This window comes from Chenopodium quinoa, unplaced genomic scaffold, assembly GCF_001683475.1.
Source record: "Chenopodium quinoa cultivar QQ74 unplaced genomic scaffold, ASM168347v1, whole genome shotgun sequence".
Classification (NCBI taxonomy): Eukaryota; Viridiplantae; Streptophyta; class Magnoliopsida; order Caryophyllales; family Amaranthaceae; genus Chenopodium; species Chenopodium quinoa.
The window spans coordinates 5,521,826-5,536,741 of record NW_018745024.1 but is presented as its reverse complement, the minus strand read 5'-3'; the positions used below and the strand labels follow the sequence as shown (position 1 = coordinate 5,536,741).

At 32.7% G+C, this 14,916-nt stretch overlaps 2 protein-coding genes across 2 annotated transcripts; one reads left to right on the top strand and one right to left on the bottom strand.

The window, feature by feature from the left end:
• Positions 1 to 1,185: 1,185 nt before the first annotated feature.
• On the top strand, positions 1,186 to 6,722 carry LOC110708369 (C-Myc-binding protein homolog). Its single transcript, XM_021886490.1, has 5 exons — positions 1,186 to 1,421; positions 3,680 to 3,752; positions 4,033 to 4,081; positions 4,983 to 5,106; positions 6,275 to 6,722. Exons 1-5 carry the CDS (start codon positions 1,416 to 1,418, stop codon positions 6,380 to 6,382), a joined length of 360 nt encoding a protein of 119 aa, XP_021742182.1. The 5' UTR covers positions 1,186 to 1,415; the 3' UTR covers positions 6,383 to 6,722.
• A 6,510-nt stretch (positions 6,723 to 13,232) lies between these two features.
• LOC110708368 lies at positions 13,233 to 13,920 on the bottom strand. The gene has a single exon (XM_021886489.1). The coding sequence runs from the start codon at positions 13,665 to 13,667 to the stop codon at positions 13,467 to 13,469; it is 201 nt and encodes a 66-aa protein (XP_021742181.1). The 5' UTR covers positions 13,668 to 13,920; the 3' UTR covers positions 13,233 to 13,466.
• Between the last annotated feature and the right edge of the window lie 996 nt (positions 13,921 to 14,916).

Genomic DNA, 14,916 nt, shown 5'->3' with positions numbered 1-14,916 from the left:
TATTTAATATATTTTAATCTTTTTGTCCATACATATTATTTCATGTTCTTTTCACTTGTAGTCGTGGCACCGATTATTTTTCCTTTTTACTCTCTTATACTTTCTTGTTTATCTGAAATTTCGCACTTACTAATGCTTAACTTATATTATTAATTAATACTACGTATATATAATTAATTTTTGTCCATTCAAATTGAAACAAGCAACCTTAAATTAATAACTAAATACCATACCACAAAGGCCATATCATATTTCATGTTTTTTTTTTTTTACATAGGTGAAATCAAAACTAAATATATTAGCCCGAGTTATAAATTTAATATACATTTACAATTTTCATGTAATGGCACAAGGCATTACCCGGGACCAAATATTAGTGGTATATTTATAAAAAGATTGTAGCCCAAACCCGACAATATTCGAGTGGGGTCAACTTTGATCAGGTCTAATATATCAATTTTGGTATTCATAAATCGGTTCTTAAAGACCTAGTTATCTATATATCTTGTTTTCTTCCACTTATTCAAAAAAATTATGAAAATAATTTAAGTACTGTTAAAGAAAGGTGTGTTCAGTATTTATTAAAAAAAATTAAATTAAAAAAAAAAAACATTAGCAAAAATTAAAAATTTGTAGCTTTAAAAATAAACATAAAAAAAATAAGTTAATGAGGCCCTATTCACTTCACCTTAAAGATTTCAATTCAGTAAAAATAATTTCAGTTCAGTAAAATTTAGTTATCTTAAACAATGGTTATAATAGAAGATCTGTAAAAATAATTTCAGTTCAACAAAAATAATTTTAGTTCAATAAAATTAATTTAAGTTCAGTAAAAATAATTTAACTTCAGCAAATATAATTTTGTTTTAGTAAAAATAATTTCAATTAATAAAAAATACAGTGTAGTGAATGGGCCTAAGTTCAAAGTTTTTATAAACTTGAAAAAAAAATAATGAAATAAAAGGGGTATAACATAATAGACAGTTCACCCTAAATAATTTAATTTTGACAAAAATAGTTTCACTATAAAAGTATCAAAAATATATTCATTTAAAAAAAAAAAAAAAAAAAAAAAGGTGAGTAGAATATGAAGTAATCAATAAACCATATAATCTAAACCAAATGGAAAACGTAGAGTATATGAACAATACGAGAGTGAGGGATAATTCAAGTGGTTAGAATTCTCATTTCGGTTTCAACCGATCTTGGGATTGATTTCAATCATTCACGCTCGTGGCTCTCTAAATAAATATACAGAGACAATACAGTTCTTCATTCATGCCAAATTTGAAAGTACATAGTACTTTAAATCTGTAATACTAGACGCGAAAGCGTGACTTTTAAAAGTAGATTTCCGGAAATTTTCTCCCTCTTTGCTTCCCTCCTTTTTGTTTCTCCATTACTGAAACCAAGCAATGATGGTAAGTCTCCTAAACAATTTCATCTGCAATTTTCTTAATTTGGTTTAGCTTTAATCTGTCAAATTTCTGTATATGCTTTTTCCTGTAAATCTGCAAACTACCCAGTAAATCCATATGCATTATTTTGCGTTTTTTATTGTTACATTTTGGCAAAGCTACTAACTTTACCAATGTATCTTTAACTTTCTGATTTTATTGCTTCACAATTGATAACCAGACACTAATTTCTTCTTCTGTCATATTGAATTCTGATAATTGCTGGTTGATGCAAGAATATTGTTAAATTTAGATGGGTTTATTTAAAAAGAGAATAATAATTCAGCATTCTTTGAATTATTTGGGTCAATTTTAGATCAAAGCAGTTGCAAGTTTATTTGATGTCCCTTGTTAAAATGCTAGCACTGAAAATTAATTTCGAGAAGTATAAGCTAAAGGGCATATTGCATTTTGGGAACTAATGATATACTTTTTTTTTTTTTTTTTTCTCAAAGTTAGAAATATTCAGGGCATGTGTTATTATGTGGGAATTCTCGAGATTAAAGCACTCCTATTTTAAGAAGATACATGTTTCATGATGTAGTGTATATTGGTATTTTGATAGTAATATTTGATGGGTACATTAGATCTCATATATGTTTCACTATCTTCGGATTATAAACAAGATGAGGGTTCTTGCAATAGGAAATTAGTAATGTTATCATAGGTTTATAATCGGACTAGGCATTTGTTAAGGTTATGTTGATTGGCGTTGTGTATTGAAGAAAGGAGATGGCTAGTGGGGTTAGAGAAGACTCTACTAGGAGATCAACTTTAATTTTTTCTTTTTGGAGGAGAAAATTTAATTTAGAATATGTCATTCTTCAATTGATATTTGGGAAGTTTTTTCAGTTGATAGACGAGAAATTGCCTAAGCTGAACACTTGGATAATGTGTCCGGGGTTAAAGTCTCACTTGTTTTTGTTTATGTTGAAGATGGCTCTGCATAAATAAGACTACTGAATGTATATTGAACTTTGTAGCATATAAGCTTCCAATTTCGTCATTGTATTAAATATGTGTATATGTGGACAAAATTATAGCGCTTCGATTGTAAAATTAAATTTGAAAGCAGATGTTTACAGTCTTGCCACTCTTATACTTGAATGTATTCTTTGCTTGAACTCCCTCGCCTTAATAGTGTCATTCTTAATCTTAGTTGGTAAGCTGTTATCTCTTACATCAGGTCTATATCTTACATTAGATTGAACTACCAGCTCTATGCTTTTCAGCTTATACTTTCAGTCTTACAAATTTATAAGAATTATAACCTATGAATTCATCCCAAGAAGTCAAGAACACCTCTGCTGCCCTGTCATACAGCTGTCAATATGCGTAAATTATGTGTACTCTAAACATGCTATCAAAACCTTGCTAAAATATCTTCCCTCCCCCTCCACCCAAAAAAAAAAAAAAAAAAAAAAAAAAAAAAAAAAAAAAAACCTGATCATAGAAAGCTGTGAAAGATGAATATTTAAAAGGTTTTGTAGATGTTCCATACGACTATGTGATTTGTCTTCATTACAGGAAAGAAGACAAACATTTTACAAATGTTGGGTGCTATTTCTTCGGTTGCCAATCAATTTTGGTATGGAACTTCACTTTTAAACATGGTTTAACTTCCCTCTCCATTATTCTCTCAATTCATGAGGAATTTATTTGTTATATGTTTGCACAAATGAGTTGTCTTAGAGAGTAGGAGAGAATTATAAGTCTAAGGAGATAATCCTCTAACTACCAATTGGTTATGGCCCTTAGACTTCATATCAACTTGCAAGTGGTATAAGCTATATAGCTCTCCTCTGTTGGTACTAACTAGACTCAAATTCAACATTCTCTCAAAACTTGGCATCTGACATGGAACTGCACATATATACTAGTGGCACAAACTAGATAACAACTTGAAGTTCACTTTTTTGAGGTTAGCATTTAATAAGCCGGGGGGACAAGCTCCAGACTCCAGTTTTTCTTGTTGCAATTTCGCGCATGTGCATGTGTGTTGGCATATATTATTATGACCTAGATACAAATTGCCCCATTACGTGTTTTGTCTACCTCTAAGTTTGCTAATTTTTAGTGGACATTGTATGAAGGACTCTGTTTATGGTTTATATTTTATATTCTTCATTATTATATATTATATGGCTCTCTTTATGTCAAACTCTAGCTGAGATTACTAGTCCTGTATTATTACTGACTCTTACTGCTTCCTCTTTATGCAGGAAAAAGAAGCGAAAAAGGAAGCCTTTAGAAAGTATTTAGAGTCTAGCGGCGCTATTGATTCTCTAACTAAAGGTTGGCAATTCTGTTTACCTATAATTATATAATCTCTTGACGAGACACATACATGATATATGTATGTGTATGTACACATAGATGTACTCATGAAGATACATGTATGTGTTTGTACACATAGATGTACTGATGAACTTATCTATATATCTATATGTGCGCAGAAACACAAGATCTTTTAAGGTGGATAAATTCTATATGTTTTTTAAATAAAAAAAAACATGTTGGTTTTCTTGCATAAATAGTCGTTGTACTTACCAGTTCTTGTACATCTGTTTTGTAGTTCTTGTTGCATTGTATGAGCAAGATAACAAGCCTTCCTCTGCTATAGAGTAAGCATCTCTTACACTTTTCCCTCAGTTTTCTTCATGAATTTGTCTCCTGTCATTATTATTGTTGACATAAGAGATTATCATACTTAAATAATTTTTCTCCTCATCCTTTTTCTGTGATATCTGCATCGACTTAGAAATTGACTTTCACTGTAGAGTCCTTATGGTAAAATAATGGTGTATAATTTGGTGTGCTCTCCTATATCCAAATTACCTATTTCTTCCGTTCACTTTTCATTACAATACATTGACTAAAAATTTGAGCGCTTTTGTTCGAAGTGTTGCAATTAAAAGTGAACGGAAGAAGTATTAGCTAAACATCAAAACAGCAGGTTAGTCGTTTGGCTCTATTCCAGTGATACAATGCTAACAGCTTGGCATCTTCATGACACTGGCAACTATACTTTTGAGTAGGTAACTAGGTTCAAAGTCCCACGGAAATGTGTTCATTCACAAAATCCTACCTCTGTCAATCATGGAGTTGCTTAAAGGCAGATCAATAAGATTATGTGTACGTTGTATATGTGGAAGATATATAGATGATAAATTTTCTGCCAAAGGATATATTAGCCACATTAGTGATTTTTTTTGTTGGTTTGTAGGCTTTATTTTTTAGTTGTGTTGACTGTAGAGAGACACTAGTTGTCTACCGTTTAAATTCTCTTATGGGATTTATTAGTATATATTTCACTGGTTACTCGTTTATAGACACTTATTTTTATGGCAACTTTGGAGTGGTTGTACTTCTTTTTGGATGGGATTGGAGCTCAATCAGTCATTCCACTCCCCAACAGATGCCCTGTGCTTTTATTAATGATTCTACAACTATTGATTATCAATGATGACAGCTTGTTTTGATTATGAACATCTACCCTAATGTTTTATAGTTTTGGTTTTACAGATTTGTGCAACAAAAATTGGGGGGACCTACTGTTGCTGAATATGAGAAACTTCAGACTGAGATGTCAAAGCTGCAGGCAAAATACAAGGAGCTTCTGGCCACCCATCAAGAGACTTGTAAGCAGGTATTTTCCTTTCCTTTTATCGTGTTTGTTGTATAATTTCCATCGGCAGTATATATGTAAGCCTTACAAGCACTGAAACTGTCATAGTTTACTCTGGTTTTCTTTCTTTTCCGACTTTCAGCCTGATAAATGTGTAGTGTGTGTGTCGTTCGCGCGTGTCTCTGTTTGTGTGTGTGTGTGACAAAGCAAGTCTTCATACAATCTATGAGATTAAAAGTACAGGCACTTCAAGACTTAACAAAATAGGCTAACGTGTCTTAAAAAAGAACTATACAACTTTTAGTTTGAGAACCAACTTCTATCATTACTGCTAGTTTTCTTAGGAATTATACTTCTGCGTCTTCCTATCACCTCTTTCTATATTTGGGAATCGTCTATCAGACTATCACACTCCAGATAGTATATACAGTAGCCAAAATGACAGCATAATGGGCACATTTCCTGAATTTGCTCCATTTGCTTCTGTTCCTGTTTCAATTCAGCACATTTGTAATACCAATCCTGTTTATGTGATTCTGTTTGAGACTCGCAAATGGCACAATTCTGAATTTCTGATCATCAGCCTGATAAATGTTGACTCTGCAGAAAAGCAAATGAATATACTACCTCCGTTTCATATTATTTGCAACGATTAATCATCTAGTGGGCCATTATCTTAATCACAACACGCATACCATCCTAACATATAATCTGTTCATCCTATTGATAATATATGTTTTTTTTTTTTGTGCAAGAGGGGGGGGGGGGGGGGGGTTGTGGACCCTTTGCCTGGATTTTAATCACATTTAAACCCCTACCTCATAATTAAGAAATGAAACGGTTTGACTGAATGCCCCATTGTTAATGGTAAGTACACCTATATTCGTTTTATGACTTTGTTACTTATCTGACTATATCCTTAAACCTATTCGCATAACAAGAAAATTATAAATGGACTGATTGAACATCAAAGTGGTGTGTGCATTATTGGAAATATATGGATGATTAATTACATTTTAGGGAAAGTGACATTAATTTTCGAACATCACTTGAAATTAGTACATGCGACTTTAGTTCCCGGATGGTGGGTGGATTATTAGGTTTCCCTCAATTTATCGATTCAAACCCAACAAGATTATCAGCAAATTAGGAAGGTTATCTTCTGACGAAGATTTTTCACTTTTCTCAGTTAGAACAGTACAAAATTTCTTCCACCATAACCACCTCAGAGGAAACCATTGAAGATAAGTCTCAGAAGGTGAACCATGAAGATGACAACGAAGCAGCAGTACACTAGACTAAGATGAATCCAGCTTAACAAGTTTTGTCGATATAAAGGATTTGAGTGAAGGCTGATATAGCTTTCTGATTCTTGTTCTTGTTGCTGTGTGACCATCTGCAGTAACTAGAATGAATATGAATTCTTGTGTAAAGTAATGGCTTATTATTTTTTTACCTCTTTAGGGGTAATTAATTGGGTTTCTATTTGTAAAGGTCTAAGAGATATACTTGAACTTCATTGTCTTTGGAGAACAAAATTTATGGGGTATGGATTTGTAATGGCTTATACATTTGCTTTGTGAACTCTGATGAAGTTGTATAGATTTGGATGCAATGTATATACTCTATTTATTGAAGTCCTTTAATCTTTAAGATGCTATGTTACCTTACCTTAGTTTGTTGAGCAATCGTAATAAGGTGTCAATTGGGTTGGTTTTGAGTTAGGTCACTTTGGGTTAGGTCATTTTCTGGTAATTCGATTAGGTAGATTTCAAGGTTAGATCCGGTCGGATCATTTTCAATTCTATTGTCAATATGCTTATTTTAATAAAATAATCACCATTAAAAACATTGATAGTTAGGTTGGGTTGGTATGGGTCCGAGTTGGACCTGAAATAATTTGTACTTTATACAGACTAGAGTAATTCATATTACCTCAATACCCTCCGCACGTTTTCTTGAAATCTTCTCTCTCATTTTACTTATACCAAACAATAGATGTTCCTCTGTCCTCTCCTAAAATGATTTACACATTCTTTTTTTTATTATTAATTGTAGATGCATCATAATTGCTTTGCATGGTAGCTTCATGGTAATGTCACTTGTTACCAAACCTTTTATTTAATTTTTTAAATACTATCAGCATTCAGCAACCATGCATAATAATTGACGTTGTTTATCTATTAGCTTGAAAGACAAAGTATCTTAATCAGTGAACAGGACAAATATGATAAGGCTAAACATAATATCACTTGGATGTACATTATCTTTATTGGTTATTGTCACCAAACAAAATATGTTCTCTGTATTAGTATTATTGGTACCATGTCATGATCATGCTACATTTTATAGCTGGTCCCAAAAAAAACAGTTTCGTAGATAGAACTAGAGGTGTCAATTTGGATGTTTGGATCGAGTCTGATGAGATCAGGTCAGGTCAATTTTCAAAGTTGAGTCATATCAAATTGTTGTGTCCACTCAAGTCGAAATCTAAATCCGGTCGGATTCAGATCGGATTTAGTCAGGTCGGATGTAGTTTTGACACTTCTAGATAGAACCAGTCTTTATTAACCTTAACAAATGTCTTGTCATCATTGATTTTTTATTTTTTTATTTTTTTTAAGTTGGTTACATAGGAGTTGTACTCGAAAAGGAAATAATTTGATATTAATTATTTGGATAGTATTTGGATTGGCCTAGAGAAAAAGAGGAATTATAACAAGTTATAAATAATACGGAGTAATTTGAAAACTTAGGCCCTGTTCTTTTGAGCTTCTGGGCACAGCAGAGCAGATTTCAGCAGAGCAAAGCAAAGCAGAGCAGAGTAGAGCAGATTTCAACCGAGCCGAGCCGAGTAGAGCAGAGCAGATTTTATTATTATTATTATTATTATTATTATTTTATTATTATTATTATTATTATTATTATCATAATAATAATAATAATAATAATAATTATTATTATTATTATTATTATTATTATTACTACTACTATTATTATTATTACTACTACTACTACTATTATTATTATTAAATATTAATTATTATTATTATTAAATATTTATTATTATTATTATTATTATTATTATTATTACTACTACTACTAATATTATCGCATTATTATTATAATCATTAAATTTTTAAAGTTAAATATTAATTATTATTATATTAAATATAATTATAATTAAATATTATTTAATTATTATTATTAAAAATTAATAATTAGTATTATCTTTAAATATTAGTCATTATCTTAATATTAATTGCTATTATAAAAATCAATTATTGTTATTATAATTAATATTATTAGTTACAAATATTATTATTACTGTTAGTATAATTACTATTATTATTATTATTATTATTAAATATTAATTATTATTGTTATTATTATTTTTATTAATAATTATTAATAATTTATTATTATTATTATTAAATATTAATAATTATTTTTTATTTTTTTTATTTTTTTATTAAATATCAATAATTAATTATTGTTATTATTATTAAGTATTAATTATTATTATAATTAAATATTAATTATTTATTATTATTAAATATTATTAAATATTATTTATTTATTATTCTTATTATAAAATATTAATTATTATTATTATTAAATATTAAATATTAATTATTTATTATTATTAAATATTAATTATTATTATAATAATTTAATATTAAGTATTAATTTTAAGTAGAGCAGAGCAGGGCAGAGCAGAGCAGAGCAAATTTCAGCAAAGTAGAGCAGAGCAAAGCAGATTTCAGCAGAGCAGAGCAGAGCAAAGCAAAGCAGCTCTAAAGAACAGGGCCTTATAGTGCAATTACATGGAGGTTAGATGTGAAGGATAGGGATAATAAAGATTAATAAAAGATGAAAAAAAAATACTCCGTATAGGAGTAATGAAAATGGTTGAGTGGAATAACAAGTAGATTAAAAATAAGTTTAGGATAAGATACATTAATAATCTAGCTTTCATCCTCTTCCTTCCTATTTCTTCTTTCATTCAAAGTATAAGTGATGTCAATGGGGTGGGGCGGGGCGGATGTTGGTCTTCCCATTCCCATCCCCACCTAATATTTTCATCCCCATCCCAATCCCGCGGCGGGTTCAATTTTCATCCCCATCCCCGCCCCAACGGGTACAACTCCAAAACCATCCCCGCGGCCCACCCCCCACTTGGATATCCATCCCCACCAAAGACCCGCCTAATCCCCACCCAAGATCCACCTAATATTCGTATCTCAAATACACAATCTTACATAATTAATACGAATTATAAAATAAAACATTCTATACACATTTTTGTGTTATAATATAAGTGTCGTACAAAGTATTATAATTAATATTGTATTTCATGTAATTATTTTATAAATAGAATAAAAGTATGTAATTTTGCTTTAAAAGATATATAGATGTGGGTATGAGGTGGGGATGGGGCGGGTACGAAGTGGGGCGGGTACAACTTAAAATCCACCCCCGTCCCATCACCCATGGCGGGTATGGTTTTTATCCCCATCCCCGCCCCACCACCCGCCAAACCGAGACCCGTCCCCGCCCCATTGGGGCGGGGATGGGGCGGGTCTCCTACTTGACCCACCCCACTGACATCCCTAGGTAAAACAATACTTTCCTCTTTTGTACATATATATATCACCACTTAATACTCTCTCGGTCACTTTTTAATTGACACGTACCATACTATCAATACGCAAGATAAGTATTAAGTACTATTACGGTCACTTTTTAATTGACACGTACCATACTATCAATACGCAAGATAAGTATTAAGTACTATTAGTACATAACACTTTTTAAGGCTACGATGGATAAAGTTGTTCTTGAAATGATAGTTTAAAAAAGATATTGAATGGGTCATATTCAAATGTTACAGCTAGTGAGACTATTCTGTCAATCTCTTTCGTTATGGTCTACTTCTTGTGTCTAATTGTCCCAACCCATGTAAACAAGATGGCAAGACAATGCACACATCTATCAATCGAGCTCGTCGGCCTCGTTCAGTTTGAGATCCTCCGCTACAAGGCGTTTGAACTAATCCTCCTGCTGCACCGCGAGAGTTGGATTGTTCTTGGACTAATTGGCCCAAGAAATGGTTACAAGAGAGAAACTTTCATTCCTCTTCCATGAGTAGTTGATATCAACTATTCAAGAGTTCATGTCAAGTTCAAATACTAATATTAGCAATTGAAAAAGTCTATATCAACTATCGAAAATATTAGATACTACGTATTGAATTATCAAATTGTCAATGCTAGCAATTAAAGAATTGATACAGATTATAAGTTACTACTTCGCATAATATTGATATCAACATTTAAAAGTAAATTTTGCACAAATATTGTTGTAAATTTGTGGGTATTTTAATGCAAATGGATCGATCATTTTAGGACTAAAATTAGGTCAAAAGGGTCGAAATTTTGGGGACGAAGGGAGTATAAAATATCTTTATTCATATTTATTACAATATGAATATTAATGTCTTAATTTGTATTTATTACCGGAAAATACAAGTTAATCTGCCAGTGTAGACACCTAAAAATGTCTCCCCAAAACCAAACCGGATGATGAACAACATTTCACCGCCACTATTGGTCGGGTTCAGTATTTAATCCTGAGAGTGCTTAAAAAATCGTATTTGATTAAATTCATATTTTTGAACAGTCCATGGATTAGTCTTGATGTTTGGTAAAAGCATAGTTTTAATTTTAGCCCAAACCTTTTTTTTTATTATTTATTAATTTATTATTTATTTTTGGCCCAAACCTTTTTTTATTTTATTTAATTATTTTCTTATTTTAGCCCAAATGATAATAAATCTAAAAAGGCCCGAAATTGTCAATCGGCACTTAAAATGCTGAATGGAATTAGGGTTAAAAATGTATTTAGACGGAAAAGCGGGCTGGGAATTCCCGCGCCACGGCAGGTACCCACCGTGTCACGGGAATCATTCCCGACTGACGGTGGGATTTCCCGTGACACGGGAAATCTGCCGTGACACGGGAAATTCCGTGTCTTTTCCGCGTAAACCCTTAACGCGTTTTCTTCCCCGTCTACTAAAAATTTCCCGCGTCACACTAAAAATGCACCGTGTCACGGGAAAGTTTCCCGTCTGACGGTGGGACTTCCCGTGTCACGGTACAGTTTGCCGTGTCGCGGGATACTTTTCTAGGGTTTTTATCATTTTAGGGTTCCGTGTGCTCCCTCGGCATATTTTCTCTATAAATACCCCCTCATTTCTGATGTACGGGGCATCAATTAATTCTCTAGTTGATTTTTCTCTCTTCTATGCTCTAGCCTAAACACTAGCCTACCCTTTTTCTTTCAAAATTCCTTCTTCAAGTATTCCAAGGAGTCCATACTTTACTCGTGGTTCTGTCCTTAAGCCAAGGCGTGAAAGGTAGAACTGTTTGAGGGTTTGGCCCCAAATCAACTCTACTTTATTTAATTTAATTTAATTGTTGTTTTATTATTATTTCCTTGAAGTTACTAACTCGTTTATTATTTTGTAGTTGCAAACAAACAGAATCAAAGTAAGAATTATGTTTCTTTTATTTCTATTATTTTTCTAACGATTTTATATTGTTGGAATTATGGCTAAATTGCTTCCAATATTAATGTTTGTTCTATTATTATTTATTGATCACCACATTGCATGTTAAAGGGAATATGTAATTGAAAACCACGACTAATAAGATAATTTGGACAACCGGTTTAGGTTCCTTTTTAATCTTGTTGTTTAATCAAGTGATCACCAATATTTTAGAATAATATGTTGCATTACTATTCAACCAATTTAGCTTAATAATAGTTTGGAGCGAATTGAATATTTTGTTTGTATGCCTTTGAGATCGCAAGAATCACTTTTCACTATAAGAATCGAGTAGAGGCCAATACGGGCGAATGTGACTCCATGACTCACTTCGTACCATCATCCCCGATCCTCCTTTCGTGGTTCCGAACCATATGGACTTAGTAATCTCATGGATTATGAATGGGGTGTAACCTTCACGGGTCAATCGTTGTTGCCTATCGTTGTCCCTTTATCGTGGTTATCTTTTATGATCCGTGAACGGTTTACAAGTTCCTTAAAAACTTGTTGGCGGCTCCCTACTTTCCTTGTCCCTAATCGTATATGTCAATTTCCACTTCCTATGAGTGCCAAGCATATTCACCACATGCTTTTAACGTAGGCGCACTTCGAGCGACGCCTACAGCCAGATAAACGAATTTTTGTTAATCTGATGGCATTTTTGTAAATATATTGAAAAAATAGGGTCATTTATTCAGTACTTTTGGTGAGTTGTCCAATTACTGTTTGTTTTTTGCTTTTACTGTTTGGTGAGGAAATTACACATTTACCACTCAACTAATACATGAAAAGACAATTATACCCCCAGATAAATAAATTTTGTTTATCTGGGAAATTAACTAGGTATCCCTCATTTATTACATTGTGAATATGAACTCACACAATATTTTATTTTTTTTCAAATGCTCAAATGTCCGTTTTTTATTTTTCAATATACGGAGTACTATATAACTTTCTCATTGAGTCATTGTCAAGATGGCTTGAATTATTGAGTGGTGCAACATACTTGTCTAGTTCACAGCAATGTAGTTTAGATTAGTCCTTAAAAATGGATTTAAATTCTTGACGTGCCTTCACGGCTAAAATAATAAATTAGTGAATACCAACTACAACTAATATTGACCATAAATTACTATTTTTAGACGGCCTTCTTACAATTGGCAATGTACCCCTTTTGTAATATGATATGTAGTCTAATTGTCTAAGTTTAGTATTGACTATAAATTCGTCAATTGGTTGTTTTTAATCAATTTGCCAATTGTTTGATTTATAATTAATTTTGTCAAATCTCTTATAGATTATAGAAAATAGTACTCCATATTGAATAGCTTTTGCAAAATAGAGCTCACCAATGCACCATTACTAGTGTGTTCATCATCTTTAATACGTACGGAGTAGTATTAAAGGTCAAAACTCGAAATACAATATTACTCCATATCATATCATATTATACCTACGACCTTAAGTCGAATACTTTTGGTTTGCATACACTTGGTCGTCTTGTGTATGCAACAATTTGTTATCATAGAGACAAAGATTAAAAATTGACAACGTAAATTAAAGTTAAAGTTGGATTACACAACATAAAAACTCAATTAACATAATATTTACAACCCCGCAAAACTGTACATGAAAAAAACAACAAAAGGCAGAATTTAAACTACAAGATGAAAGAAAAAACATCTAAAAAAGAGAAGGAACAATTACAAGTAAATGTTAGCAATGAGATAGGAAATTCCATTAATACCCACCCATAGAAATGACAGTAAAATCAATGAAAGGATGTCGCAGAAGGAGGAGGAGGAGGAAGAAGAGAAGGGCTAAGAGGTAAAGAAGAAAAAGGAAGATTCCTAAGGATTAAAAACCGAACTCTTCGAGGTAACGGCGCTTCGTTAAACAAATGTTCCAATACTCGGGCTAACACGGCCGTGTACTCCTCCAACATCTCCGCCACAACAGACACCAGCATCATCTTTACGATATCGATATTCGACTTCAAAAACTTTTGTTGAATGTATTGAACAAATTAATTAGTGTTGTTGGTATATGATATGATCATGGTATGGATAAAAGGAAGGGTGATATAAATGAGAAATTGGAAGATGATTCTGGGGGTTTAAGCATTGATTGATTATGGTTAAGAATTGGAAGAAAGCAGTGGGCGCACAAACCCACGTGTAAGGATTCTGGAGAAAATGGTGGGAATGGGTAGTAAATAAATAGTGTCGCCCATCTCTAGACTTATCTAGATTTTGACGTCCAGAGATGCTCGCCACCTTTTCTGTGGGTGTTGGACGTTTCTGGGGTCATATAATTTAAATATTCGGCTATTTTATCAAATGTCACTGATCAATTTAAAAATTCACCAAATGTCATCGGATTTTTCAGAATTCATCAAATGTCACCCAGTTTTTAAAAAATTCACCCAGTGTCATTAATGACCAATGGTCGTTAACTCCGTTAGTAATTAGGGGTTAATCGTGACACGTGTCATGATATAATTGGACCATTTATCTTAATTCATAAAAATTAAAAAAAATACAAAAAAGTTAAAAAAATTAAAAAAATTAAAAAAAAACAAAAAATAATAAAAAAAAACCCCAAAATTTTCCCAGCCACCCCCACCACCGCCAAACCCTAGCCCCTCCCCTCATCTCGCCGGAAAATGGCCAGTCACCACCGGAACCACCTTCACACATTCCTTATCCCTCTCCCCCTCCCATCACGCAACTCACCTCTCCCCAGCCCAGAAACCGACTTGCCGGAGTCGGAATCACCCGCTGTCGCCGACCCCCACCCATTGTTACTCTGACCTCCCCTACCTGACGCGCCACCCATCCAATCTAACCTTAACCCGCGAAAACCACAACCAACCTCCACCTTCACGAGCAGCGGTTCTGATTCAACCCCTTCCCGATCACCTGTAGACAACCATTTGTGTCTCCCCAAAACCAAACCCGATGATGAGTACCTTTCACGTCGAATCATAATCAAATGAAGTGAAAGTGTGTAAAGTCTAGTGTTGCAGATAGTTTTAATTTCTTTTCTCTTCTCTCTGTTTTTGAAAACTTATTTTAAGAAAACAGTCAATCCAGTTTGGTTGGTCCATGATATGGGTCAATAGTAGTGTAGTTGGATGGAGCTTGACAAGAGCTTTCTAACGATATATTATAAGCCCAATTCCGATGAATATTGAGGAAGTTATGACCAATTTACTGAAC

Coding starts and splice junctions, on each gene's coding strand:
- LOC110708369 (XM_021886490.1), top strand. Junction 3,753..4,032: donor TATTGATTCTCTAACTAAAG/GTTGGCAATTCT, acceptor TCTGTTTTGTAG/TTCTTGTTGCATTGTATGAG. Junction 5,107..6,274: donor ATCAAGAGACTTGTAAGCAG/GTATTTTCCTTT, acceptor CACTTTTCTCAG/TTAGAACAGTACAAAATTTC.
- LOC110708368 (XM_021886489.1), bottom strand. CDS start 13,667: ATGATGCTGGTGTCTGTTGTGGCGGAGATGTTGGAGGAGTACACGGCC.